A 26,892-nucleotide genomic window follows, 5' to 3' on the forward strand; every position below is an offset into this window, starting at 1 on the left:
TGGGGTAAGGTCTCTTCCATACTAGTGTACAAAGAGGACAGGCTTAGTGCCATGGGTCCCAGTATCCCTTATACTTATTGTTAGGAAAAGACAGGCTTTGTGCCTTGTGCCCATGTCACCACTCTACATTCTTTCAAGGGAAGATAGTGTTGCTGGTACGAATGAAGTCCTTCATTCTTCCTTTTGTTCAGAAAAGACAATTTTGTTTGTGAGCCATTCAATAAACATGAGTTTCTGTTCACATGGTTACCTTTAGTGTAATGTGAGTAGTTGTTTCATCTAGTCTGTTACAATTAAACGGTCTTGACCTTGGAAGACTGAATCTGCTATCCAGTGCCAGTGAGGAGAATCCAGGCTTAGTGTCAAAGGCCTAAGTATCCATTCTAGTTTCCCTTGCATAAAGACAGGCTTGTTGCTATGGGCCTAGCTCGCCACTCGACATTTGTTCAGAGAGGACAGGTGAGAAACATAGGTCCAGGCCACCACTTTAGTCTGTATCAGGAAAATCCGAAAAAAATGCTGTGGGTCAAGGTCTCACCTCTACCTGGAAAAGATGAAGGGATTGGAACTGCAAGTCAAAGCCACCACTCTCACTCCTAATAGAAATCCCAGACATGGAGCTAAGGTTCTAGTTCTCAAAAAAAGTGTAATTTTACAAGTGGAATGGCTTGCCTTGCATTTTAAGGTCTTCAGTCTTCTAGTTTTCAACAAGCACAGGCTTGTTGTCTTTAGACCATGGCTTTGATGTATCAGTGTTAGGAAGGTACTAGCTTTTTGTCATGGGCCCAGGTCTCCAGTCTACATTATTTGAAGGGAGGACAGTACTGTTATCATGAATGGAAGTCTCCTTTCTTTTCTGTAAGAGTAGATAGTTTTGGACTGTGGGCCATGCACTACACATTAGTTTCTGTCACAGGGTCTAGATTTTTGGTAATGTGAGTAGTTCTTTTGCCTAGTCTGTTAATTGTTAGACAGTATTAACCTTGGGACCTTGGCCCTGTGAGAATCCTGACAAGATCACATGACCACTCCCATGGGGATCACGTGCCTTTCAAGAGATTGACCTGTATGAAATACAGGAGATCATGTGACCTATTGGGATGACGTAGTGCTCCCTTTGGAATGATGAGCGCATATCACTTGATAAATTTCACATAAACACTGAGAAAATATTAATCTTTGTGTAATAGAAGGTGGCCGAGACAGCCTCCTAACTGACCTCCAATCGAAAGTTGTGTCCACATTACAAATCTTACTTGAGGTCAGTGGTATATGGGGCAAGATGATGATCATTATTTCACCTCAGGTTTTGTCTGTGGTCAGGAAACCTGCTTTGTGGCAGTAGAGGAGGTGTTCGCATAATAGCTGCAATGAAACCTGGACGCTGAGTTTGCTATGAGGAAGCGACTGCATAGCTGTGTTGTAGGTACAATGCTGCGTCATTGTGAGGATACCTCTTCATGGTGGAATGAACGACTCTGTCGGAATTCCTCTATAGAATACCTCAGAATACAAATTCTGCAAGGCACTGGTTTAACCACCATAAAATGAAAGCTAAGATATTGACATTGAGGCAGTTTCTTCAGTGTGTTCTGAAAACCCTTGGTTTAGGCCAGCAGAGGAAAATGAGGTGGAATTCAACTGAAAATCTTGTAGCAAGAACTCAGGAATCTCACGATATTTATGCAGGCATCACGCAACCATCAAGAGACAGGCCTGAGAGCATCAAAGGGAGATTGTGTGATATTGGGTGTTGGTGTGGTACTCACATTTGAGTTACCCTTCTACATTCTTGATAAAATTCACATAAACACTGAGAAAAAGAGAGTCCATATATAACAGAGCATGGCCAAGACAGCTACTTCACTCCCCTTTAATCGAAATGTCAGGTCTACATGAGAATAATTGCTTGAGGACAGCGACATAGGCTACCAGACAATAATCCTTAGATAACTGGCCTGAGGTTACAGATTGTCCAGGTAATCTTCTTGAAGGCAAAGGGAGTGTCTATCGCATATTAACCCCTTTGAAATTAAGAGGCTGTGTCTTCTTGAGGACTCAACCTTAGAGCAGTGGAAACAGCGGTGGACATTTTGCTGTATTGTAGCAAAAATGTTGAGTCATTGTGAGTATAACTCTTAACCACTTCAAGTGCTTCTCCAACACTATTCTCAGATACTGTTGAGAGGGATTGTATAACAGTCAATGCATCAATACTGAAATATTGAAAATGTGCAGTTTATGAGACTTTTTTTGAAAACACTTGTTGTAGGATGGAGGAAGAGAAATAAGTTGGAAGTCATCTGAAAATCACATAGCAGTCACTAGAGAATCATGCAGTGGTGACGTGAACACCTTATGGGATCCACATGGGGGTCATGGAAGACACCATGGAAATCGTGTGTCTACCAGATGACTAGTCTTGTTGCTGTGGGCCTAGGTTTTCACTCTAGTTTTAGAACGTACCAGGCTTGAGTTTATGTGAAACATTTACCTCTTCACTTTACCTTGAAAATAAGTTGAGCATGGTGTTGTTTTTGAAATATCCACTCTACTTCCCCTGATCCAGACAGAAGAATAGGTCATGGGCCATGGACTTCTATCGACCTTTTTTTCCTACCAAGACGGTCTTGTTACCATGTGCCAAGTCCTCTACCAGGGGCTCTGTTATGAAAATTTAGGCTAGATTCTGTGGGCCAAGGTCCCCACTCTCCTTCTTAGAGACAGGAATAATGCTTGGCCATGTTTCCAAGCTTCCCGATCGAGTTCTTGAAAGAAGAATCCAGGTTTTTTGCCAAGTTTCTAAGTACTCACACTATCATCTCTTACCAGGGAAAAACTTGGTTCTATAGGGTACAATCACTTTTTGATAATTAGCAAAAGTGAAAATCGGTGATGTGGGAACAGTTTGTTGCTAAATGGACTGTTAAGATGACACAAGTTTGGTGCCATTGGCCCAAAATACTATTGTAAATGCATTAATGCGAGGTGCCATGAACCGAGTCCTCCATTCTTTCTCCTCTTAGGAGATGACGGCTGGGTTCTGTGAGCTAAGGTCTCCCCAAAAGTTTCTGGTATAAGGGGCTAGGCTGGGTGTTCTGGGCCTAGGTCTTCAGTCTGAATTTCGTTACCTATTGGATGGTCTTGACCTTGTGGTCCTGGGGCTTCCAACTAATTCCTTTGAAGAAGTCCAGACTGGGTGCTAATTTCCACAGCCTCCTTTCAGGTTTCTCTTCAATAAAAAAGGCTTGTTGCTGTGGGCCTAGGACAGAAGACAACATTTGCTCAGAGAGGACAGATTTGGAATCTTGGGCCCAGGCCACCCCTTCATTCCCTGTTAGGGAAATATAAGAAAAATTTTGTGGGCCCACTTCTCAGTTCAACCTCCTAGAAATAAAGGAAGGAATTGGAACTGCAAATCAAGGTCAGCACTCTGGTTCCAGATTAGAAATCCAGGCAGGGGACAAAGTCATAGGTCTTGAGTTATGATTCTCTTACTTGAGGACAGGCTTCCCTTTGGGGTAAGGTTTTCAGAGAGGACAGGTTTATTGCCATGGGTACAAGTCTCCCTTGTACTTATTGATAGGAAAAGACAGGCTTTGTGCCTTAGGCCTGTGTCACCACTCCACATCCTTTCCAGGGAAGACAGTGTTGCTGGTATGAATGAAGGCCTCCATTGTTCATTATGTTCAGAGAAGACAGCTTTGTTTGTCGGCCATACACTCCACCTGAGTTTCTGTACACTGGGGCTACCTTAGGTTTAATGTGAGTAGTTGTTTTGTCTATTCTATTATAAATTAGATGCTCTTGAGCTTGAGAGCCTAGCACTGCATACTAGTTCCTATGAGGAGTATCCACACTTGGCGTCATAGGCCTAAGTCTCCTTTCTGATTTCCCTTACATAAAGAAAGGCTTGTTTCTATGGGCCTAGGACACCACTTGACATTCATTCAGGGAGGACCATCTTAAAACCATGGTTCCAGGCTACCACTTCAGTCTCTGTTATGAAAAGACAGAAGAAATGCTGTGGGACGAGGTCTCTACTCTAACTCATGGAATAGGTGAAGAGATTTTAATTGCAAGGCAAAGTCACCACTCTCGCTCCTAACAAAAAGTCCAGGCCTGGAGCCAAAGTTCTAGTTCTTCAAGAAAGGTATTCTTACCAGAAGAAAGGCTGGTCTTAACAAATTAAGGTCTCCAATCTACAAAAATTCGGCGAGGAGAGATTTAGTGGATTTACACCAGGTCTCCATTGTATTATTGTCAGGGAAAGACTGGTTTTGTGTCATAGGTTCAGTCCTCCAGTCTATATCATTTGAATATAGAACAGTAATGTTACCATGAAAGGAGGTCTCTTTTTCTTTTCATAAAAGTTGACAGCTTTGATCTGTGGGCAATGAACTAAAAATTAGTTTCTGTCACATGATCTCAGTTGTTGGTAGTGTGAGTAGGTCTTTAGCCTAGTCTTTTCAAAATTAGACAGTGTTAACCTTGGGAGCATGACCCGTGGGAGTCACGACAGGATCCAGTGTCCAGCCCTAGGGAATCACGGGCCCAACAAGAGACTGGCCTGTATGTAAAACAGGGAGATCATGTGACAGATGGGGATTACGTAGTGCTCCCTTTGATATATCAAGTGCATATCACTTCATAAAATTCACATAAACACTGAGAAAACATTAGTCAATGTATAACACAAGGTGGCCAAGACAGCCTTCTAACTGACCTCTAATCGAATGCTGTGTCCACATTATAAAACCTACTTGAGGTCAATGGTATATGCAGGCAATGATCATTCATTTGCCTCAGGTTTTTCTGTTGTCAGGAAACCTGCTTTATAGCAGTGGAGGCGGTGGTCACATATTGGTCGTGTTAAAAATTGGAGGTTGAGTGTGCTGTGAGGAAGTGTTGATAGCAGTAGAAACAGCAGCCACTGCTTTGCTCTATTGAATGAAAAATGTTGAGTCAGTGTGAGAATATAGCTTTATAGTGGAAAGAACAGCTGCCTCAGAATTCCTCTATACCAAACCTCAGACTACAAATTCTAAGAGGGACTGACTTAAGGACCATGGAAAGAAAGCTGTGATATTTTCATTGAAGTAGTTCCTTCTAAGTATTGTGAAAACCCATGGTTTAGGCTAGCAGAGGAAAATGAGGTGGAAGTCACCTGAAAATCTCACAGCAAGAACTAGAGAATCTTGTGGCATTCACCTGTCTGACCTGCAAGAAACATGTGACAATCAAGAGACCGGCCTTAAAGCATAACAAGGAGATCATGTGGCATTAGGGTGATGAGGTGGCTCTCACATTTGAGTTACCATTCTATACTCCTTGGTGAAAGTCACATAAACATTGAGGAAACGAGTCTGTGTGTAACAGCATGGCCGAGATAGCCAACTCACTGCCCATCAATCGAAAAGTCATGTCTGCATGAGAAGACTTGCTTGAGGACAGCAATGTAGCCTACCAGATAATTGTTATTAGATAATTGGTCTGAGATTTTGTCTGTGGTCAGGCAACCTGTTTAAATGCTATGGGAGTGGATGGCGCACATGAACCACGTTGAAATTTGGAGGCTGAGTCTGCTTGAGAAAACTACTTTACAGCAGTGGAAACAGTAGCTGCGATTTTGCTGTATTGTAGCATATAAGTGCTCAGGCATTGTGAGCATAACTCTTAATGGGTTCAGGTGCATCTCTCCACACTATTCTTAGATGCGGACCTTATGTCAATACTATCTAGAGGTATTTGCTTAATGGCCAATGCATCGATGATGAAATATTGAAAATGAATAGTTTATGAGGCGTGTTTTGAAAACATTTGGTTGTGGACTGGAGAAGAGTTATAAGGTGCGAGTCACCTGGAAATCATGCAGCAATCACTAGGGTATCACAGGCTGATCACGTGAAGACCTCACAATATTCACGTGGAGTTCAAAGAAGACCCCACGGAAATAAAGTGTCTACCAGATAACTAGTCCTGTTGCTGTGGGAGTAGGTTTTCACTCTACTTCTTTGAATGAACCACGCTTGAGTGTGTGAGAAACGCTTTCCATTTGAGTTTACCTTGAAAATGAGACCATCGTTCTGTGTGTTTTCAAACATCCACTCTACTTCCCCTGATCCCGGCACATGACTGAGTCATAAGCCATGTACTTCTATTAACTTTTTTTTCCTACCAAGATGGTCTTGTTACCATTTGCCAAGTCCTACACATAAGGTTTTGTTCAGAATAGTTAGGCTACATTCTGTGGGCCAAGGTCTCCACTATACTTTTTGGAAATAGGAACAATGCTTGGGGGGAACACTTCACGCAAAAAGGAAAATTGGTGATATAGGACCAGTTTGTACTGAATGGACTGGACTGTTAGGATGACACAAAGTGGTGCCATTGGCCTAAATTTCTATTGTAAATGTTTTAAATTGAGGACAGTCTTGGTGTTGTGAACTGAGTCTTCTTCCTAGGAGATGACAGCTTGGTTATAAATTAGATGATTTTATATCAGACACTCTTGGAGAAACTGTTGGGATGGGATTAAAGACCACGGAAAGAAAGCTGAGATATGCTGGTAACAGTAGGCATTCTTCTTGGGAAGTTTCAGAGTAGTATTCTCAAGGAAAGACACTTAAGCAATCATTTGGTCTCTCCTGACAGTAACCTGAATTTTTGTAGATTTCATGTTGCATTTCTACAAGATCTGTGGGCCATGTTGCATTTCTACAAGAATCATACAGGTTTCTTAAGTGGAACAGCCCATATTATTTGGAAAAATGTCCCTCAACAAGGCTCTCGCTACTTCTTGTTCAGTTGATGTAAGGAAAGCTTCAGCCCATCTGGAGTATGTGCAAACTAACACAAGCAAGTATCAGTGGCACCGGCAGGGCTTAACCTCAGTAAAATCCACTTCTAGGTCTTCAAATGGCGTAGTCCCAATTGTTTGCACCCCTGGATTGGATTTTGGCCTTTGGCCAGTGTTATTTAATATGCATGTTACACATCTAGCACTGATCTGGAAGCTCCCTCCAGCCCTCCTTTCTCTTGATTCCCCCTTCACTTAAGGCTCATTGTTCTTCTTCTTTGGTGTGTTTCAGGGACAGAGGCAATTCTGGTGCTAAAAGAAACTTGGAGACTGGCTCAGAATCCATTGTGGCACTTGGTTAGTTGGCAGCCTCCTTAGCTACTTGGTCTTTCAGTTGGTTTCCCCTACTGACAAGATTGGTTCCTCTCTGATGGTCCTTGCAGTGAATGACTGTCACCTGAGAAGGCTTTCAGACTGCCTCTAACGGTTGAAGGATTTCTTCTTTGTTCTTGATTTCTTTTTCTCCTGCCATCAGTAGACCCCTCTTTTAATAAATGGTTGCATGTACATGCAAAATAGTAAAGACATACCTTGAGTAGGTATAGAGATATTGGCCTGTTTCCCTTCAGCCTGCTGTAGTGCCTGGATGAGTGCCCATGGCTTTGCCCACTGTACCAACCAGCCCTGTGGCAGAGCTTCAGCTCTGATTACCTCATCTGTAGTCATTATTGTGTAGCTGGTTTTGCATTATCCTTCATGGATAAAGCTGCTCAGGTCAGTGAATAATACCAGTTCTGGATTCCAAAGAGGAACACCAATCAGGTCTAGCCTGCTTGAGTAGACTTCGTCCATGACCTCTTCACAATCATGATTGTGAGGGCCATCCTCGGTAGGTAGAAAATTAGCAGGGTTCAACATCCACACAGCCTCAAGGTAAATATGTGGATTTTTGCAAAGCAGTCCCTGAAAATGAGTTATCCTGGTGTTGGTCAGCCACTTGTGTTCCTGATTATTCATTAATGCAGTAAGGCATTCTTCTCATGTACGCAGAGGTTAAAGTCCAGTGTCACATCTGGTAGTCCTAATGCTGGAGTACTGGTCAAAAGTCTCCTTTCTCTGAAGGCCTGTTCTTGTTTGGAAACCCATTCCAAGGGATCTTTACCAGACCCAGCTGTGGCCTTGTACAGTGGCTTGACAATTTCAGAGAAACCTGGTATCCAGATCTGGCAGAATCCAGCAGCTCCTAGGAATTCACGGACCTCTTTCTTAGTGTTTGGCCAAGGTATTGAACAGAGAGCCAGTTTTCTTTCGTGCCCAAGTGTTCGATGTCCTTCTGAAATGATTAACCCAAGGATTTGACCTCCTGTTTGCAGATTTGAGCCTTCCTCCATGATACCTTGTATCCCATGGTATAGAGTAGGGCCAACAAGGCTCTAGTTACCTTTTTAGTGGTCTTCTTAGGTGGGGCTAACCAGCAACAGGTCATCTACTTACTGGAGTACAGTGCAATTCAAAGTCTCTCTGGGGAAAGAAGCCAGATCTGCAGCCAGCACTTCGCCAAACAGGGTAGGTGAGTTCTTGAAGCCCTGTAGCAGTTGAGTCCAATTCAGTTGTGTCTTTCTCCTGGGGTATGGGTCTTACCACTCAAAGACAAACAAAGGCTGGCCAGCCAATGATAACTGGAGGCAGAAGGCCTCTTTGAGATTGAGGCAGGTGAACCAGCTTGCTTGGGCAGATAAGAGACTCAGGAGGGAAATCTTTCTTACAATTTTTCAACATACAATTTAAAACAGTTGGCTTAAAGGAATATCCACCCATATTGCCTTAGGAAGCTTCCTAATAGAAGGGGAAAATAGACTTTAAAAATTTCAAGAAAATAATTTGACAGAGGGCTCCTATGTCAAAAGGGCCATTTGGAGATAAACAATGCTTTAAACCAACTCAGTAACCAATTGTCCACCCTCCCTGTGTATCCCACCTTGTGTCAGTGATGCAAAGATAAAGTGTGGGTGCCTCCTCCAAAGAGGAAATCACTCAGGTGCTTGTAATGGCTGTATCTTGAAGTAGCTTAGGTGATGCTTGGCCATAGCAGACTCAGCTTTGTGACTTATGATCGGACTCTAGTCCTTTGCCATCCTGGACCGTATGTCTTGCATTACAGAATCGCAGATGGGTCCACTTAGACTCCACAGCCTTTACGGGACTTTTGGGTGCCCAGCCATGGAGACACAAATTGGTACCTGACTAAGTCAAATAAGCCAGGACACTCATTCACTCATGCATTCATATACCAGAGGTTAAATCATTGCCTCCTCCCTTTTGGAAGGCCCTGACCTTTGTCTTCCCCTGCTAGGAAGACCCCGATTTCTTCCCTCATTGTGAAGACCCTTCTAACTGAAGACTTTAGGAGGTGATCAAGCTCTTCTTCCATCCAAAGAGGGGACCTGACTGAGGTGCTGAGCCCCAGGGCCTTACCTTATCCTGCGACCATTCCTGGTGAGTTGGTTTGTCCCTCCTTTGAGTCTGGTCAGGGCTCGGCCATCTGGAGAGTCTGAGCACTGGTCCAAAATAGAACCCAGAATACAATCAGGTGGCATGCCTCCTCGTTCGTTTCGGAGCCCCTCCAGCCCAGCCTAGCTGAATCACTAGTCTGGCTGGTGTGGTTGTAATTTTGCTGGGGCCTCCAGAAATGTTGCAGAAAAATCAGACTGGCAAGAAAACAAGCACCACTCAGAGAATTGGAAAACTCATGTTTATTATGCCGGTGGTCCCAGAAGAGTTAGCACTCTAAGATCTGGGCCTTGAGTTCCAGGGTAACCTTACTTTTATAGGGCTTACCAAGCAAAGGCAATACATCTGTTATCTAGACAGAACAAGCAAAGGGAAGAGTAAGTCTTCAGTTGATCTTGAGGTCACCCTGCCCATCAGCCTATGCAGCAAGCATTTTTACATTAGTAGAACAAAGAGGTGATTACACGGTTAATCATTTGAGTGGAAAATTCCTCTTCAATTTAACTTATCTGATTATTGCTGTAAATTATCACAGAATTATAAGGTTGGAAGGAACCTAACTAGCCCATTCACCTACCTTTAAAATTTTTATCATAAAAAAAATTTATCCTACTTTAAAAACAGTACAATGGAGAATCATTAACCTACTTGGTCATGAGTGCTCATCTTTCAGAAGAGTGTTCTTTATTTCTGCTTTTTCCTGAAAAGAATCTGCTTTGCTTTTGGACAAAGGAAAATACTGACTTCCTTATAAAATGAGAGTTATTGCAGGTGAGTCACACAGTTCTTCAGATAACCAGTTTCAAGTACAAAAGGCAATAAAATGACTGAAAATTGGTGAACTACACAAGTATTTTTCTTTTGTTAGAGAGCAAAAAGAGCTAAAGCAACATGAAAAAAGGACATGGGGAAAGGACATACTTAGGTGCTATGCTATATAGTTTAAGAAAGAAGCTATAGCCAGAGGACACATATATTGTACGGTTATTCAAGAGGGAGCTAATCAGCCAAGAATAAAACAAGGGACAGAGAATTTACTTCAGCTTTAAAACAGATGAGTTAAATTATGTTGAGGTGAGTAGCCATATTGTTACCTCTGGGTGATGTGAAATCTAGCATCACTCCAGCAGCATGGGGCAGGGTAGAGTGGGGGAGGAGTCCTTAGTTCTTCCCTGCTGACTTCATAAAGAATTATATGTCAGCGAGATTTAGAAGAAGTAAGATTTATTAAAAGTACATTTTAGAAGGAGATGGGCCATGCTAAGGCAGGCTACAGTCCTGTGGAATTTGGGAGGTGAAAAAATAAAAGATAGAGTACACTCCAAAGGAGAGTGGGTTTTCAGCAAAGAAAGCTTTAACAGCACAGAAATGGAAAGGTCTGTATTACATTAGGGCCACAATGGGTGGTTACAAGGCTTTCCTATGTGATTGGCACATGAGGTCATTTTGATTGACACTTGGCTGCTATATAACACTTTCCCTACTGCTCATGTACTTACCTAGAATTTAGTCTGTTATAATTAGATTCATGAACTTCTAGGTATAAACACGGTATTATAATGATAGTATAATGAGGCTGATGTTATGAGCAGGTTAGGGTAGTACTTTCTGTGCAAGCTTCTGTGGCTGGACTAAACCAGCTATTGGTTTATGGCCTTCCAGTCCTCTGCCTCTCAGGATGCAGGAGCGATTGTTTAACTACAAATAGGTTGTTCTTTGGGTGGTCTCTGGACTAGGCCTTTGTTCCTTTGTTCCCCTATTGCTCATGTCTACCTACCTAACATTTTCCTCCTCAAGTATTAGGGACTGAAATCTTTGGGGTTTTGGGTGGTGACCACTCTAGCTACTTCAGGCTGAGAAGGGGTGCAGGTGGAGGATTGGGTCCCTTACACTTGCTCTCTGTTGACTTGGGGCAGAGATTGTCAGTGCCAATCTAGGAGAATACAGTATGTTATAGGATCTGTTGATTGACTCAAGTGATAGTTTTCTTGAAGGACAATATGTAGATAAATTGCCTGGACCCTGGAAGAAACAAATTGAACAAGGCGATTTATAAGTGGTAGTCCTAGAAGAAGAATAAAAAGTAAGATTAAGGGAACAACAAACGACAGGAGAATGGATTGTAACTATGATTGCCAATTTCCAGTAAGGGTGCCTACGCTAAGGTGTTCTATCTGGTCTATGGATTTAAGGATATTTTGGATAGATGTGGAAACTTGTCCTAATCAGTTGACATAGAAACAGTATTTTTCTTTGAGGTAAGCACATGTTCTCCCTTGTCCTGCTGTCAGAAGATCCAAGGCTCTTCAATTTTGAAGTACTATGCCTGCTAAGAAAACCAGTCGTTTCTGGATTTGGGTCAGAGCAAAGGCTGTCTCCCTGATGGCCTTGGCGGATTCTTTAATAACTCTTTCCTAAGGCCAACTGAACACTGTCTGTAGTTGCCCCTGCAATACAAAACTTACCCTGGTTTTTCTTTTATTGAAGAGGAACCTCAGGTCTTCTATTGTTCACAGGTATAAGTAGCATTTGCTGCAGGGGCCTCTAGAGTCTCATGATAAAGTTTGACTCAAGAGTGTTAGATCTAACTGGAAATTTCAGGGACCTACACTGTGGTTGGGGAAGATAAAAGAACAGGGTAAAGTCCTTTCCAAATTGGCTGTAACTGAGAGGCTGGAGAATTATTCTTGTACACCTTGATTAATAAAGTGGCTAAGTGACCTAACATAAGAGCCTAGAGTTATAGAGTCAGTGTGGTAGAAGAACGGAGAGGAGATTATCTATTTACTGTAAAATGGGTCCCTCCCCAAGTTGTAAATCTTGTAGATCATGAACTAAGGCTTGGCTAAAAAAGTGAAAACTGTCCTGGCACAGAAAGGGCTTGGGTATTTAGATATAAATGGACATTTATCCTATAGGTAATATAAAGGTAGAGTAAAATATTGAGAAATTGGCTTACCAGTGACTCCCAAAATGGTGCAGTTTCAAGAGTATAAGGGTCCAGAGAAGGAAGTAGACAGAGCAGATGGCTCAGTATTCAAAAGGGAAGTAACTGTCCTACCTCCCACACCCACAAGTACCCTCGACTGTGGCTGGCTATGACCCAAGGGTCTTTCGATCCTTGGGGCAGAGGGCAGCCCAGTGACTCAACTGCTATTTGTAGCAAGCAGATTTGGGACACTTGTCCTTGTTGGGGCACTTTTTGGCCCAGTGCCCTGGTTGGTGGCAGATGCTGCAGTTCAATGAGTAATTCTCCATTGGGAGCAAGACCACTGTGGATGTGAACTGAAATTGGCCTTTAAGGCTGCTAGTATCTCGGGTGCCTAGCTTTCATCTTTCCTTTCCCTTCATGAGACTGGGGCTCTAACGCCTGGTCCAATAAGGTCAGTCCCAGAATAATCATGGTGTCCTTCTAGGTTAAGTTATAAACAAGCATATTATATTGAAAGGTATTAATATGCCCATTGGGATTGTCAGAATAGCTCCCTAAGTATTCTTTTACTTGTTAGAGCTCTATAAGTGAACAGGTTTGTGGACAAGTTGGGGTCCAAATTCTCTGAGCCTCTACTAGAGGGTAAACCTTCTGTGGAGGCATAGAGGAAGTCTTAGATGGTGTTTTCCTGGGTATGGGGGAGTGGAAGAAACCAATGGTTTGGCCAAGGAAGATTCAGAAGAGGAAGAGGTAAACTTATTAGTGTAAAGTAAGGCTAGTTAGACTGTATTTCTGTAAGATGGAATCATTTTCTCAGAGTAGGAAAAAGGCTTGAACGTCAAGTATCTCTGACTGTTTACCCAGCCGTTTGCAATAGAGACCTAATTGGACTATGGTGATGTAATTAACACTTCCATTAAGTGACTAGATATCTCCATCAGGGAGTCTACATTGTGGCTGCACAGTGTTGTAAAAGGAAATAAGCCTCTGCTTCTTCAGAGTCAAATTGAGTCCAATGTGCCAGAATACAGCCAAGAGGACTCTTGGATAGTATAGGTGATTGATTTCCTATTGTAAAGCGTGGATCTCCAGCATAGAAAAGCCAGTTGAAATAGTAGATGGTGAGACCAAATGGGGAGGGAGCAAAGCGTCTGTAAAGTAATAGGGATGTAGGACAGGATAAATTCCCTGAGTAGGTGGGGAACTTGAGCCCTACACTGAGAGAAGAGGGTTCTTGGTGAAGTATAAGAAAGAATTCAAAGGTATTCTAAAGTTAAAGTCAAAAGGAAAGTTTGCCAAAGAAGAGGCAGCACTCCAAAGAGTGTGTGTCTCCTCTTAGAGGCAGAGAGAGCCTAAGAGAGACTCAAGGGACAGAGACAATAGAGAGATAGGGACAGTGAGAGAGACAGAATGAAGGCCCTAAGAAGGACCAAGAGAAAGATACTAAGAGAGATCTTGAATATTCAAGGAATTCAGTTATATAGATTTATCTATTTTTCAGTTATAGGAATATAGTTTCTGGTTCATGTTTTGGACCAGAGACTCATAAGACATTGGTTTAATTTAATGTATTCAATTGTAGATTTAAAACACAGATTATTTTGATATAATATAGAACCCTTGTTTTTTACTCAGAAAAGTTTTTAATAGTAATAGTCTGAAGTTTTAAGAAACATTCTTCTTCGGCAGAAAGAAAAAAAAAACTAATTTTGTATTAGTTTACTCTTGATATCTAATGGCAGTTAGAATGTAAGCAAAGAAGTAATTCATTTGCTGTTAATAGTTTTATAGAGGCTGGGGAAAGGTGGGAGTAGTGTACAGCTTATAAAATCAGCCTTTATCTTTTAAAAGTGCCCCCCTCCTTTTTTTCAGTTGCCTCAGCCTTAAGCAGCAGTGACTGCATTGACATTTCTAGCTATCTGCAAGACCTTGAAAGTTACTGAGAGAAAAACCTTGTAAGACCTTTAATTTATAGTGATAACTAAAATAACAAAATTAGCATTTTTCAAATTGGCAAATTTAGGCATCAAATACAAAAATGAATGTACACAATAACATTGGAAAACTCAAAAGGTTAAAGGAGTGGCTTCCAAGAAAGCCTGAATCTAAGGCAGTAGATTTTCCCAGGGAAAATGGCACTGAGAGGGAGTGTAGGATAAGATGGTGATGACCATGTGTTTGAAGACAAAGGTGATAAGGGAGGGGAAGAGAAATGCATCTCCAGTTTGGGAGACTATGCAGTGTGGCTTTCTTGAATGAGAGCGCTGCCCTCATCCCTGGCAGGAGAGAAGAGACCTAGGGGTCCTACCACGGGGTGTGACCTTCCAGCACTAGAAGGTCCTTTCAAGTACAGGAAAATGCCACCCACCCCCTCCAGCTAGGGAGAGAAAATTAAGGCTACGCGTGAAGCGATCAATTGAAATTGCAATCAGAGAAACAAATTAGAGCTGAGTTTGAGTCTAGAAATATGTCAGCCAGTCTGCCCATTGAGGGCACCTGTGCCCTGCAGTGCTTGCTTGAAGCCAAGCACCACCATGTTTTTCTTCCGGGGGCTAGAGAAGTGGAGCTTTGAGAATTTAATCAGCTAGAGAAGCCTGTGCACCCACCCAGGAGACTTGGGGCCACACTTGGTTCATTAATCTGCTGATGGAGAAGTGGATATTTGCTCAGCCACAGTGGACGAGTCTAAAAGTTACTGAGAGAAAGACACTGTGAGAGCTCGCTGCCAGTAAAATCTGTGTGCTGGTGGATATTTTGTCTGTCTCATACAGTAAGAGGTATGCATGGAGCAGTCTTTAGGGCCCCTCCACTCCTGCTCCAGCAGAAGAGGCAAATAAAGTTCAGATCCTGGGTCCTGGCACCTAGCGACCAGTGGCCAACTGCAGAGAGCTAGGCTTTGTGCCTAGAAGAGAAAGGGCTGCTTCTCCGACCTCAAGAAAAAATGAGATTATAGAGCCTCCAGCAAAGATTTCTTGAAGCCTGGGTACTCACTAGGATATCTGAGTCATAGCACAATTATGATAGGTGTATATAAAATGCATTAAATATTACTTTATTTTGCATGTGTATTGCTGCAGATTAGCGGTTCTGTAGTAAGGGGTACAAGACTCGGGCAGCTGGAAGAAACTGTGAGTGGCCATAGGCAACTGCGACATAGCTCTTTATTCCAGCAAGGGCAAAGCCCACCTCACAGGGTAGCAGTGTTATCCAGCAAGGGGAGGGTAGGCACCCAGAGTGGTGGCGGCACCTTTTTATACACAAGTTAAATAATAGTAACACAAATGCCAGATAATGGAAGCCTGCACCTGCATATGGGGTACCTGGTTACATGAGAAGTGCTATTTCTTCCCCTTGGAAGTTAGCTATGGATGAGGGGAGGGAGCCTGACTTACAGTTACCTTGCTTTCTGTGTCACATGGAATTTGGTTTATTATGAAGAATACCCAGAAAGAGTCTTTTCTAATTATGTGTATTTTCGTGCATTTATGTTTTTCTAATTGCATATGAATATGCAGTATTTGTTACTGAAAGAATTATTTTACATTATCTTTAGAAATCACTGGTAGCTTTGTACTTACGCTGCATCTAAAAACTGTAATCCAGATGTTAAAATCAATGTTTTTAATATTACTAGCACTGATACCTGTAAAATATTCAGAACTGTGACCAGAATTGTTTTTAGAGCATATCGGGTTAGGGAAAATTTTGAACTTCGAACTCTAGGGGTCCCAGCTACGTCAGTATAGTAGCAACTCTATAATAAGCGAAAAGGAGAGGCAGTTGTCAGTAGCTGTTGGCAGGGGAAGATTCAAAGGGAGTCCTTCTATCCTATCAAAACAAAGTTGTAGGAGCCCCTCTATCCCCTTAGACTTCAGGCTCTTTGTGACTTCCTTCCCATTCAGAAAATTCCTTTGATATCTAATTTCTCCCAGATAAAATACAATAGGGGAGGAAGAAAAGTATTCGGTGTAATCGTAACCCAGACCAGGCTCTCTACCCACTAGAGGAATTCCATGTAGTCCATATGACTCTAGGAGCAACTCTATTAATAAAGACTAATATCTGCAGCAAAAATAGAAATATCACCAGTATACCTTATTACAGAAATAAAAATCCAAGGTCTGAGCATCAAAACCATTTTTATTTTCTATATTTTTTTATGTAATTGATGAGTTGGAGAATTTATTCCATTCTATTTCTGAAACAGACTATTCCTTCCTCTTTGCTTCTTCGGAAAAAAATAGACATTTTACTTGTATAGGACTGAAATTCATTTTCACATCTCTTCCTATCTTTTGCTTGAACATTTGCAGAATTTACTTTTTAGGTTGCCATAAAGAAGAGTGAAAAAAAAAAAATAGAGCTAGCTTTCCTATGAAACATCTGAAGCCCAGAGAGGTATCTAACTTCCTCAAAGTCAAACAGAAAAACTCTGCTTCACAGCTGTAAGTAGCATCCAGACTCTCAGACTCTCCCAAGCACTCACTGAACCATGTGTAGCCACATACAAACTTCATTTCTTTAATACAGTTCTTTTTCTCTGATTCAAGCTGGTTTTGCCCAGACAATAGCATTGTGACTCACTTTTTTTTTTTTTTTCACTCTTATTTTTCCACCTTTGGATGTCTGTTCCTTAAATCATTAAATTAAGCTTTAGGGCATAAGATAAATTGAGCCTCAGGTCCATACTGATAACAGGTTTCCCTTAGACTAAGGATTACAGCTTGGTTTTAGCTGTGTTTCAGCCCCAGGCCCATCAAGGCAGAACAACTCTACTGGCCACTGGACCAGACTGGATGGTACCATGGTTGATTCCAGAACAGGACACAGTGATCAATTACCTCATCTCCCCTCAATCCTCCAATCAGTAGCACCCACAACCCCAACTTTCTTAATTACCATGATGACTGGTTTTTCCCTTACATAATCTGTACTGTGGAGACCCCAGGGAGCCAAATTGTTGACAGCAACAGCTCGCCTGTCTCAGGGACTTGCAACTCTCTACTTTCCTTGCACCAAAACCTGCACACATCTCTTCTTTGGTTTAGATGAACCCTTTTGTCCCAGTAACACATGCCTCATTGCCTCTTTGAATCTACGTTGCAGAGAGGCAATATGATAATCCAGGCAAAAGGGGTTAGCTTTAGTTTATATGTAGGAAGTAAAGGGCACTTTTTATTTTCATTTTGCTTGACAAATGTAAACATGATGTAAGGATTTACGAGGCAGATAGAAAACACAACAAAAATGAATATGGCTGGCATAAATGATTTGAATTGTATATTATTAACCTCTGTGAAATTCACATAATTAAAGGAGTAAGACACACCTAATTTTTTAAAGCATACTGTTGACAGGGTATATTCAAATGCTACAAAGTGATGGGGAGCTACATTATGAACGATAAATAATTTTAAAATAACATTAGCCTTTCAACAATAGATTTCAACAGTTTATTTTTGTTAATGATAGAGATATATTCTCACTAAATTCAAGTAATTAATATTATAACAGTGAATGATAAGTTAGAGATGGAAAAGTTAACATACAGCATTATCTTGAAATTTCAGTGGGAAAAAGTGATTGATTGGAACTTCACCTATCTTTTGGAACCAAAACAATGTTGAAATAAAGTCTGAATAGAAAACTGTCTCTGGTTCTTTCACAGTTAAAATTTAAAAGTCCTTTGATAGAGAAAATTCCATTTTTCTGCACCTGTTTAAATATTACAGTAAAAAGCAACATTTGGAATGCAGAATGCAGCTCGTGAAAACATGTGATGTAAATTTAAGAAGAAATTAGCTTTTCCATATGGAAGAAAATCAATGATCAAAAAATTCAACATGATTATGGTGAGTTTAAGCAAAAATACCAAGTATGATATTTTTCAGTTCTTGTTTAGCACATATAATAATACATTTTCAAACATCAAACAATATAACTTCAATACCTACTAAAACTAACTAGCACAATAAGATTCCTACAGCATACTTAATTATTAACATCACAAAAACCTAATTCCCTTTTGAATTCTGTAACCAAACATACCCTCTGTGCTGTGTGAGCTGGTCCAATCTTTTCCAGGATTTCCCAGACTTATAAGTATTTTTTACGGTAACTCATGCTGAACCTTATAGTTCCTTACTGAATTCGGTGGATCTTCTGATAGGTCTTCATTTATGAGACTATATACATATACTCATCACAATTTTGAGAAGAATGGAAGACCTTCATACATGTCAGTTTTTAGTTTTATCCAATCGTTAATTTTCTGCAGGGTCGTTTTTTCTTGACTTAATATTTCTGCAAGCTTTTTCACTTTTTCTTCATTTCTTTCTATGTACTGCATACCTTCCAACTGCAGCTGATCGAGTTTTTCATTTCGACTTTCATCTAGAGGTATGTTTTCACACATTACAGGATTGAACCTAAAATAAGTGTCAGGAGGTAACAGACCATCAAGCATTATATGGACTTCTGTTAAAACAAAGAGAGGATAGGGTGGATAAGAAAACTGAGTTATTCTGCAATGATCTAATTTTCTTTATTTAAAATTATCTTTTAGAGAAAATTACGAGCCTTTTTTTTAATTTCATCACTCCAGTTAATTAGAAAGTAAGGAATCTACAAATAATAAATATAACTATAAAATAAAATGCATTTCTCAGAATACCTCATATAATTCTGCTAAATTAGGATACTTGCTCTAATACTTTGTTCTATGCTTTTTGTTATACTGTTAACCACTGCTGAAATACTTTTCCAACATTCCATTTTTGTTTTTAATTTTTTGGGATCATCTTTATTAGGCATAATTTACATACAATAAAATGCACCAACTTGAAGTGTATAATTTGACAAGTTTTGACAAATGTGTACACTTATGTAACCTCCAAAACAATCATGACAAAATATTTCCAACATCCCAAAAAGTTCCTTCATGCCTCTTTATAGTTGATTGCCCCCTTACTCTTAGCCTTTTCTAGATTTTCACATAAACAGAATCAGAACCATAAGGATATAGCCCTTCTATGTCTAACTTCTTTTACTTAGTAAAATGCTTTTGAAATTCATCTAAGTAAGCATGTATGAACTGACACTCCATTTTTTTTTTTTTTTTTTTTTTTTTTGCTGAGTAGTAATCCATTATACAATAAAGCACAATTTGTTCTTTCTAATTCTGGTTTTGGTTCTTTTGTTTTTAGCTATTAGAAATAATCCTATAAATATAATCCTATAAAATATTTACACACAAATCTTTTTGTGGATATATGATTCCTTTTCACTTGGGTTACTACCTGGGGATGAAATTGCTAGGTCACGTGGTAAAGTATGTTTATCTTTTTAAGAACTGCAACACAGTTCTTGTTTTCCAAATGGCTGCATCATTTTGCATTCTAAGCATTAATATATCAGAATTCCCACTGCTCCACATCTTTGTCAGAATTTAGTACTGTCAGTCTTAATTTTAGCCATTCTAGAGGATGTGTAGTAATATCTTGTGGTTTTAATTTTCATTTCCCTAATGACGTTGAGAAATCTTTCATGTGCTTACTAGTCATCTGTATATCTTCTTTAAGGGAGCATCAGTTTAAATATTTTGCCACTTTTTTTCACTGAATTTTGTGTTTTCTTCCTTACATATCCTTTATATATAAGAATTCACTATATATATTGGATCATATAGAGAATGGATCAGATAAATGTTTTACTAATACTTTATTTCAGTCTGTAGCTTGTCTTTTCATTATATTAAAAATGTCATTTGAAGGGTAAAATTTGAACTTAATTTTAAGTTTACTTCATCTATTTTTTTCTTTTTGGTTCATGCTTTTTGTGTCTTATTTAAAAAAAACTCTACTTAGCCCAAAGCCATTAAGATTTTCTCCAGAGTATTCTTCTAGGAGTTTTACAGTTTTAGATCTTAAATTTAGGTCTATGATCCATTTCAAGTTCACTTTTGTATATGGTATGACACATCAAGTTTCATCTTATTAATATTTTTTTATTTTTTAGTTATAGTTGGCATACAAAGTTTAATGTTTTGACTATAGTTACCTAATAGTCCCAGTACCATTTGTTGAAAAGACTATCCTTTCCTCATTGAGTTACCTTTGTCAAAAATCTTTTGAGCTTGTAGAGATCAATTTCTGTACTTTCTATTATGTACTATTTGTCTATATGTTTTCTATCTTTATGTAAATAATATAGTCCCTTACTTGCTGTAGTATTATAGTTTTGAAATCAGAGAGTGTAAGTCCAACAACCTTGTTCTTTTTCAAAACTGTTTTGGCTATTCTAGCTACTTTGCACATCCACATAAATTCTTCATTAACTACAGTATAAGTACATGAAGAAAGCATTTCAAGTTTCTTGAAAATTTCAAATGAGCCCATCAAAGGTTTTGCACAAGGTATATGTATAAGTATTATGAAACTGGATGATTAAAGCTATCTTTTTCTCAGTAGAGTGCTTAGAGAAAGAATATTTTATTGATTTGACAACAAAATTTCACATAGTAAAAAATCCAGGATATCAGCTTCTCTTGGGCTATCATGTAATAGATAAAAGTCCTTAGTGGGGAGTTTAAGATTCTCATGTAGACTATTAACTTAGCTAAAAATATATTATAGAAAAATAAGATTCTGAAGCAAGGGTCTGTTAATGGTAACAATTCAAAAAAATAATAACTGATTTCATATAGGACTTAAAAATAAAATAGTAAAATAAGGAGATCTAGATCTTAAGGCCAAAACTAGAAATTCAAAAAATCCTCACTGCCTGCCTTCTATGTGCGAGGCATTGAAGTCAAAGTAGTCAACTGGATAAGTTCCTGCCTTACATTCTTATAAAACAGGGGGATACCAAGCAGTTAAACAAGCAAATATGTAATATATATCCATAATGAGCTAAATGCTCTAAGAGGAAAAAAAAAAAAAAAGCAGGATAAGGAATTAGAGTGAGTGGAAAATAGTCAAGAAAGGTCTCAATGGGAAGTGACATCTGAGCAGATACTTGGTTGAAACAAGGAAGTGAATCAAGTATATATCTGGGAAAGGCCTTATATAGAGAGAGTATAGCAAGTGCAAGGCCCTGAGGAAGGAGACTTCTCAGCAAGTTTGAGGCACAGCAAGAATTAAAGTGTAGTTGGACACACTTTATAGAGAGAATATACTTTGAAAGGGGAGGTAAATTTCAGTGATGAGATTTTTGGGTTTGGTTCTAGGTGTGATGGGAAGCCTAAAGTGTTTTGAGCAGGGTAAGAGACATGATTTATATTTTAAAAGTATCATTTCAGCCTTTATATGAACATGAGATTTTAGGGGCAGCAAGAATACAAGGAAGGACTTATGCTATTCCCAGTTTGCATCCACATTACTAAATAATCTAATTCCTAAGTACTTTTAATTCTTTCACTGTTATGTGTATATTTGAATCAAGCTGACTCCTTGTCTTTCCTGTTTTTTTAGTGGCTTCAGAGTCTCCAACCAAGCCTTTCTGTTAATCCAGCTTTGGATACTTCTCCAACTGTAAGTAGGCAAAGGCAGCACTAGCTCCTGGATGAAAAACAGTCTCTATTTTAGGGTTTCTTAGAAGAAATGGGTAAGGAGAAATGAGAACAACAGAAGACTTGCTCCCATGTGCTTCCTAAGCCTACAATATAGACATAATATACTCTTTTACAGTTAGGATCAGCATATTCTACCAAAAGCTGAATTTTAGGGGTTGAAGTACTCAAGGTAGAAAACAACTAACCTTCTGTATCTGTAGCACTGCTGATAACATTAGACAGTTTGGTTTTCAAGCTTGTGTATGTCATGGTGTTTCTCACATCACTCTCATAACGTCCGGTGCCTAGGGATACGATGCACTCTAATGGGACGTCTGGCCAAAGACATTTACACTCGTGCATTGCTAATGCTGAAGGGTTATTCAGAACCAAACCTCCATCCTGCAAAACATAAGTGAAGAAAATGTAATATTGAACTCTTAAAAGTGAAATTCTATTTTATAAACATGAAAACAAAAATTATATTTTAAACAGTTTGAAATTTACTCACAGGAAAAGCTGAACTGCATAACAAATTCAACAGATTATTTAAAAACAAAAGGTTCCTTTAAATTTACTTTATGTACTATATCTGTAAAAAAGAAAATAAAAAGCATGTACAAACTCCCTGGCCTCACCAGCTTTATTAAGCTTTCCTTTTCTATTATAGAGGTTCTTTGAACTTCTTGGACTCCTTCACATATTTTCTTCAATACTGTTGTAATGAATTGAATAACTTTACCCTTGTTTAGTGGTTAATACAGATTCTATATAAAATCTAACAAAAGAATTGTGGTTCTACCAAACAATTACAACTAGGTCTTTCAAAAGTCAAATATAATCAAATTAATTCAACTAATTTAAGTTGAAATTGTATTAACAGTATAATTTCAAAGCGTCACATTCATTACAATACAGATGTAACCTAAATAAATTAGGCAAACTTTATTTCTAAGCATTTATAAATAATATTATTTTGAGGCATTCACAAGAAAGCTAAAATGCTGTTAGAGTACTATAAAAATATAGTAGAATAAAAGTATATAACCAATCTCACATTCCTGGGATAAATCTCACTTGGTATTAATCCATTCAATTCTGAAAAGCTATAAACTCTTAGAGAAAATGATCCCTTCTAATAAACCTAAATCTCTCTCCTTGTAATTTTTATCTATTAATTATAGATTTTGCATTTTGCATTATACAGAATTGATCATCTTCTTACCCTACAGCCTAGCCATTTATGAATTATTTGCAGTTTTCTAAATGAGCTACATTCTCTTGTCTTCATGGCTTTTTACATGTTGCCCTCAACAAACCCCCACTTGGACCATGGAAATATAGTCAAAGAGTCATTTATTCTAGCAAGAACCTGAAATAATTCTAACATATTGAGTAGGAAACAATCCACTTCTACTGGAAGATATTGCTGAATTCTATACTATACATTAAAAAAGAATTTTTAAATAATGTCTTCCACAATGATAGAAAGAGAAATAAAACTTTAAATTGTCACACAATAATGCAGTATATATTTTAAAAGAAAATAGCATTATTATAGTAATTCAAACATTCTTAGGCAAAGATATGTAATAAACTAAATATGTTTTTCTTACAGAAGACATATTTTTTCAAAATTCTTTTTTAATGTACTAGTACAGTAAAATTATGGCAATCCAGGATCTTTGACAAATAAACTGCTTTGCATAGTGGAGTTTTCTTTAGGGCAGAGAGTGTGTATATATTTATATATTTTTTAAAAATAAAACTTTCTGGAATAAGCCATATTCTTTTTAAAAAAGAATAATGGTATTTACATTTTTTCTGAGGATTCAGGATTGTGGAGGAATAACACAGATTAGGACTACTGATACTATAATTCTAATCTCAGTTTTCCTTATTTCGTTGAGACATGGTGACTTTTAAAATAAAGTTTGACTACGTAATTTCTAAAGTCCATTACAAATCAAAAATTTTATGATTAGGTATGGTGTTGAGTATGGATACCCATACGATGTCAAATGGGCTCAATGGCAACTTATTTTAGTACTGGCCCTAGAACTTTAAAAGGTTTTTGATGACAGCTTCCTTTTGAATAATCTACAGGTTTCTGATAAAGATGAAAAGAACATGCAGCAATCCAGTCTCTAGTGAGGTAATAATATAATAATATGCTTGTCCTTTTTTTTTTTTTTTTTTTTACAAAATTAGAGAATCAAAAGATCAAAGAAACTTCTCCCAAGTGGTTTTCTTTTTCTTATGGAAAATCATCTACCCCACACCTCCACAACTGTCAATATTAATGTTCTCTGGCTTGAAGGTCTCATTAAAAACATTAAGCAGGATTTTGCCCTAATGAAGTACATACAATTGTTACTAACATTTCTCATGTAATGTGAAGAAGGAACACTTCTCACCTTTTTGGGAATTTATGTTCAGTTACCTGTGGGGTGGGGGGGGGGGCGGGTAGTATTTATCACAAATCATAAATAATGATAGCTTTTTATTTTAAACATTACCAAAACAACTTTCTCAAAAACGTGAATCCCAAATGCCACTCTCGTTGGGTCACTGAGATTACACTGGAAGGCAGCAATATGGAAATATTTCAAAACGCTAATCACATTTTAAAGGGAAAGTTAATTAGCTCTTTCATTATGGAATAGCCAATCTGGGGTTAATGGTCCTTTATGGCATAAGTCATTCAACCCAAATATGTAGCTTTATACCTCTGGAATAACAAGGATGCACAGCACTGTGTAGATGCTCAGAAAAGCTATTTTGTCACATTTTCATTACTTGCTCTATTCTCCATTTTAAGTTGGGTCGTTTGCTGCCACTTTCAATCCAATTTCTACCCTTCCCCTGAGTTGCCAATCTCCACCACACTCTAATTACTATACTCTTCAAAAGAATGTGTCTTATGTTTCCATATTTGTCACTTTTGTGAGAAAAGGCTGTCTTTTTAAAAGACATCTGTGGTCAAGAGGGGCACATTTATTCATAGGCCCATCATATTTCATGTCCTGGGCTCTTTTCATAAATGTCCCTTTGTGGCTGAAATATGCATAAATTGAGATTGTCTCTGAAACCTAAAGAGTACAGAAAGCTAGCCTGTGAATGGCCCCGGGTCTCAGATAGGGGGAAAAAAAAAAAAAAAAAAAAGGTGAGGGTGGGGGTTGGGTTCACCTGATTTGCCACCTGACTGGCAATAAGTGTCTTAAAAATAGTGAAGCCTTTCTCCTTTGTGTAGGCTCAAGAAGAAGGAACTTTGTACCAAGGGCACAATGAGTAAACAGCAGCATACATGCTAGCATTATATTTACCTTTTTTATGGACTCAAAACACTTAATTTTCAGTGCAAATCTTAGTAATATAGTTAAATGCTGTAGTAATATAGTTAAATGACTCCCAAACTCAAAGTAGCATGGCAGAGAATATACAAAAAAGATCAGAATCCTAAACTCAACTTATCAAAGTATAAGTTAACATTGTAAGAAGTGAGCTATCTCTGATACCAAGTAGACTGTTTCAATTCATTCATTAAAAACTAAAATGTCCATTTATTCTATCTATAAAAGGTCAAAAATCATGCAGTGACTATAGTTTTGAAGACTGCTATCCTTGTGTTTGCTGAGTTTGAAGCAAATGAACTCAGACTATATTAGCTGGAAATGATAACCATAAATTGTGGGATAAGTTTTAGAACCACTAGGTCCACTTTTCTTAAAGAACCAGTAGAGGTTAAATTCACATCATTCTAAACTACACTGTACCTTTACTGCTATAATGGCATTCAATTCTCTGAATTTCCTTGCCACTGACACAGTCCTCTACTCCTTTCCCACATCCTAAACTCTTTCATTGTATTCTGTGGAACTGTTTCCAAAGTTAAAACTTCCGACAAAATTTCACCTTCCTCTGAAAGTGCTTTTTTCCCTCTTTGACTTAACGGAAATATGGCTCTTCCCTGTTATCATTTCCCAGATAGTTGTTTATTTTTTCATTGCTTATACTTCAGTGGTTAAGAGGAAGTGGTGTCTTAAAGTTGTTCTTTAGTGCTCCTTCTAGACTATTATTAGTCCCAAATCTACTAGGAAAATTAATGATCTTTAAAGGCTCTGCTATTCAGCTATGCCAACATTTCCTCATCACTGTCGTCCATGTATCAAACTCCAATCACTCCTCCTCGTTCAACAAATTAGTCAGCACTTAGCTCACAGACTTCCTTTCTATCCCATGTAGAAAGGAGTAGAAATTCTTTATATTACCCCATGTGACTTAACAGCTTTACAGCACCTTGGACTCTCAGCTCCTCAATATTCTTATCTACAAAAACTATTCGTCCATTTACTCTCCACGGTCACACATTAGCTCTTGAATCAAAATAAACAGAATCACACAGTACAGTTTTTTGAGTCTGGTTTCTTTCACCTAGAATAATGATTCTGAGATCAATCCATGTCTCTGCACATGTCAGTAATTCATTCCTTTTTACTGTTGAGTAATAGTTCATTATTTGATGTATCAGTTTTTGTTTTTTTTATCCATTCACTAGATGGAAGAAACTATAAATTTAGCTACCTTTATATATCTGTTGAAAGTCATAAATTGGCTAGGTATTTGTACTGTTTAGCTTTGTACAAATCTACTTGGATTCTTAAAACTAGTAATTATTTCCTAAAGTCTTTCTCAAGTATGAATTTTAATTTAATCCTTTCAATTGTTTTCAATTAATAGAATGACACCCATCCTATAATAAATTATCTATTTTTTAACTATTTTTATTTTAAATTCTATAGTTATATTCTGTGTAACCTCTAATCATTTGGGTATTTTAGATGAAATTGTCTTCATTATTACAAATGTCTATAAAGAAGGATTAAAAAAAAAACAAAAGGTGGAGGAAAGGGACAAAAAAGGCTTAGTAATAACTGATAATAGTAAGATTAATCCCAAATCAAAAAGTTGCCATATTTCCAATAGTTTCAATAGCCATGTTTCAAAGTAAATTCCTGTTCCTTAAACTTTACCTGCTTTCCATCAAAGAAGTGCAAGTTTAGATTTTCATACTTACTCTACTCCAGTGGTGAGGCATAT

At 38.5% G+C, this 26,892-nt stretch overlaps 1 protein-coding gene and 1 long non-coding RNA gene across 4 annotated transcripts in view; one reads left to right on the forward strand and one right to left on the reverse strand.

Annotated features, from left to right (window-relative positions):
• The first annotated feature begins 7,577 nt into the window (after positions 1-7,577).
• LOC107507068 overlaps positions 7,578-26,892 on the forward strand; it is a 28,397-nt gene continuing 9,082 nt past the window's right edge. The window contains exons 1-2 of the long non-coding RNA XR_001596067.2: positions 7,578-9,295; positions 21,713-21,772. This is a non-coding gene — a long non-coding RNA (uncharacterized LOC107507068). The remainder of the gene's footprint in view (positions 9,296-21,712; positions 21,773-26,892) is intronic.
• Positions 17,501-26,892, reverse strand: part of PNPLA8 (patatin like phospholipase domain containing 8) — a 43,540-nt gene continuing 34,148 nt past the window's right edge. For all 3 annotated transcript variants that reach the window (XM_016138057.2, XM_016138056.2, XM_016138055.2), the window contains exons 9-10: positions 21,999-22,194; positions 17,501-18,719 (exon numbers count right to left, since the gene is read on the reverse strand). In XM_016138057.2, coding sequence (XP_015993543.2) covers positions 18,445-18,719; positions 21,999-22,194 — 471 coding nt within the window. In that variant the 3' untranslated portion in view covers positions 17,501-18,444. The remainder of the gene's footprint in view (positions 18,720-21,998; positions 22,195-26,892) is intronic.

Source organism: Rousettus aegyptiacus, unplaced genomic scaffold, assembly GCF_014176215.1.
Source record: "Rousettus aegyptiacus isolate mRouAeg1 unplaced genomic scaffold, mRouAeg1.p scaffold_m13_p_13, whole genome shotgun sequence".
Lineage (NCBI taxonomy): Eukaryota > Metazoa > Chordata > Mammalia > Chiroptera > Pteropodidae > Rousettus > Rousettus aegyptiacus.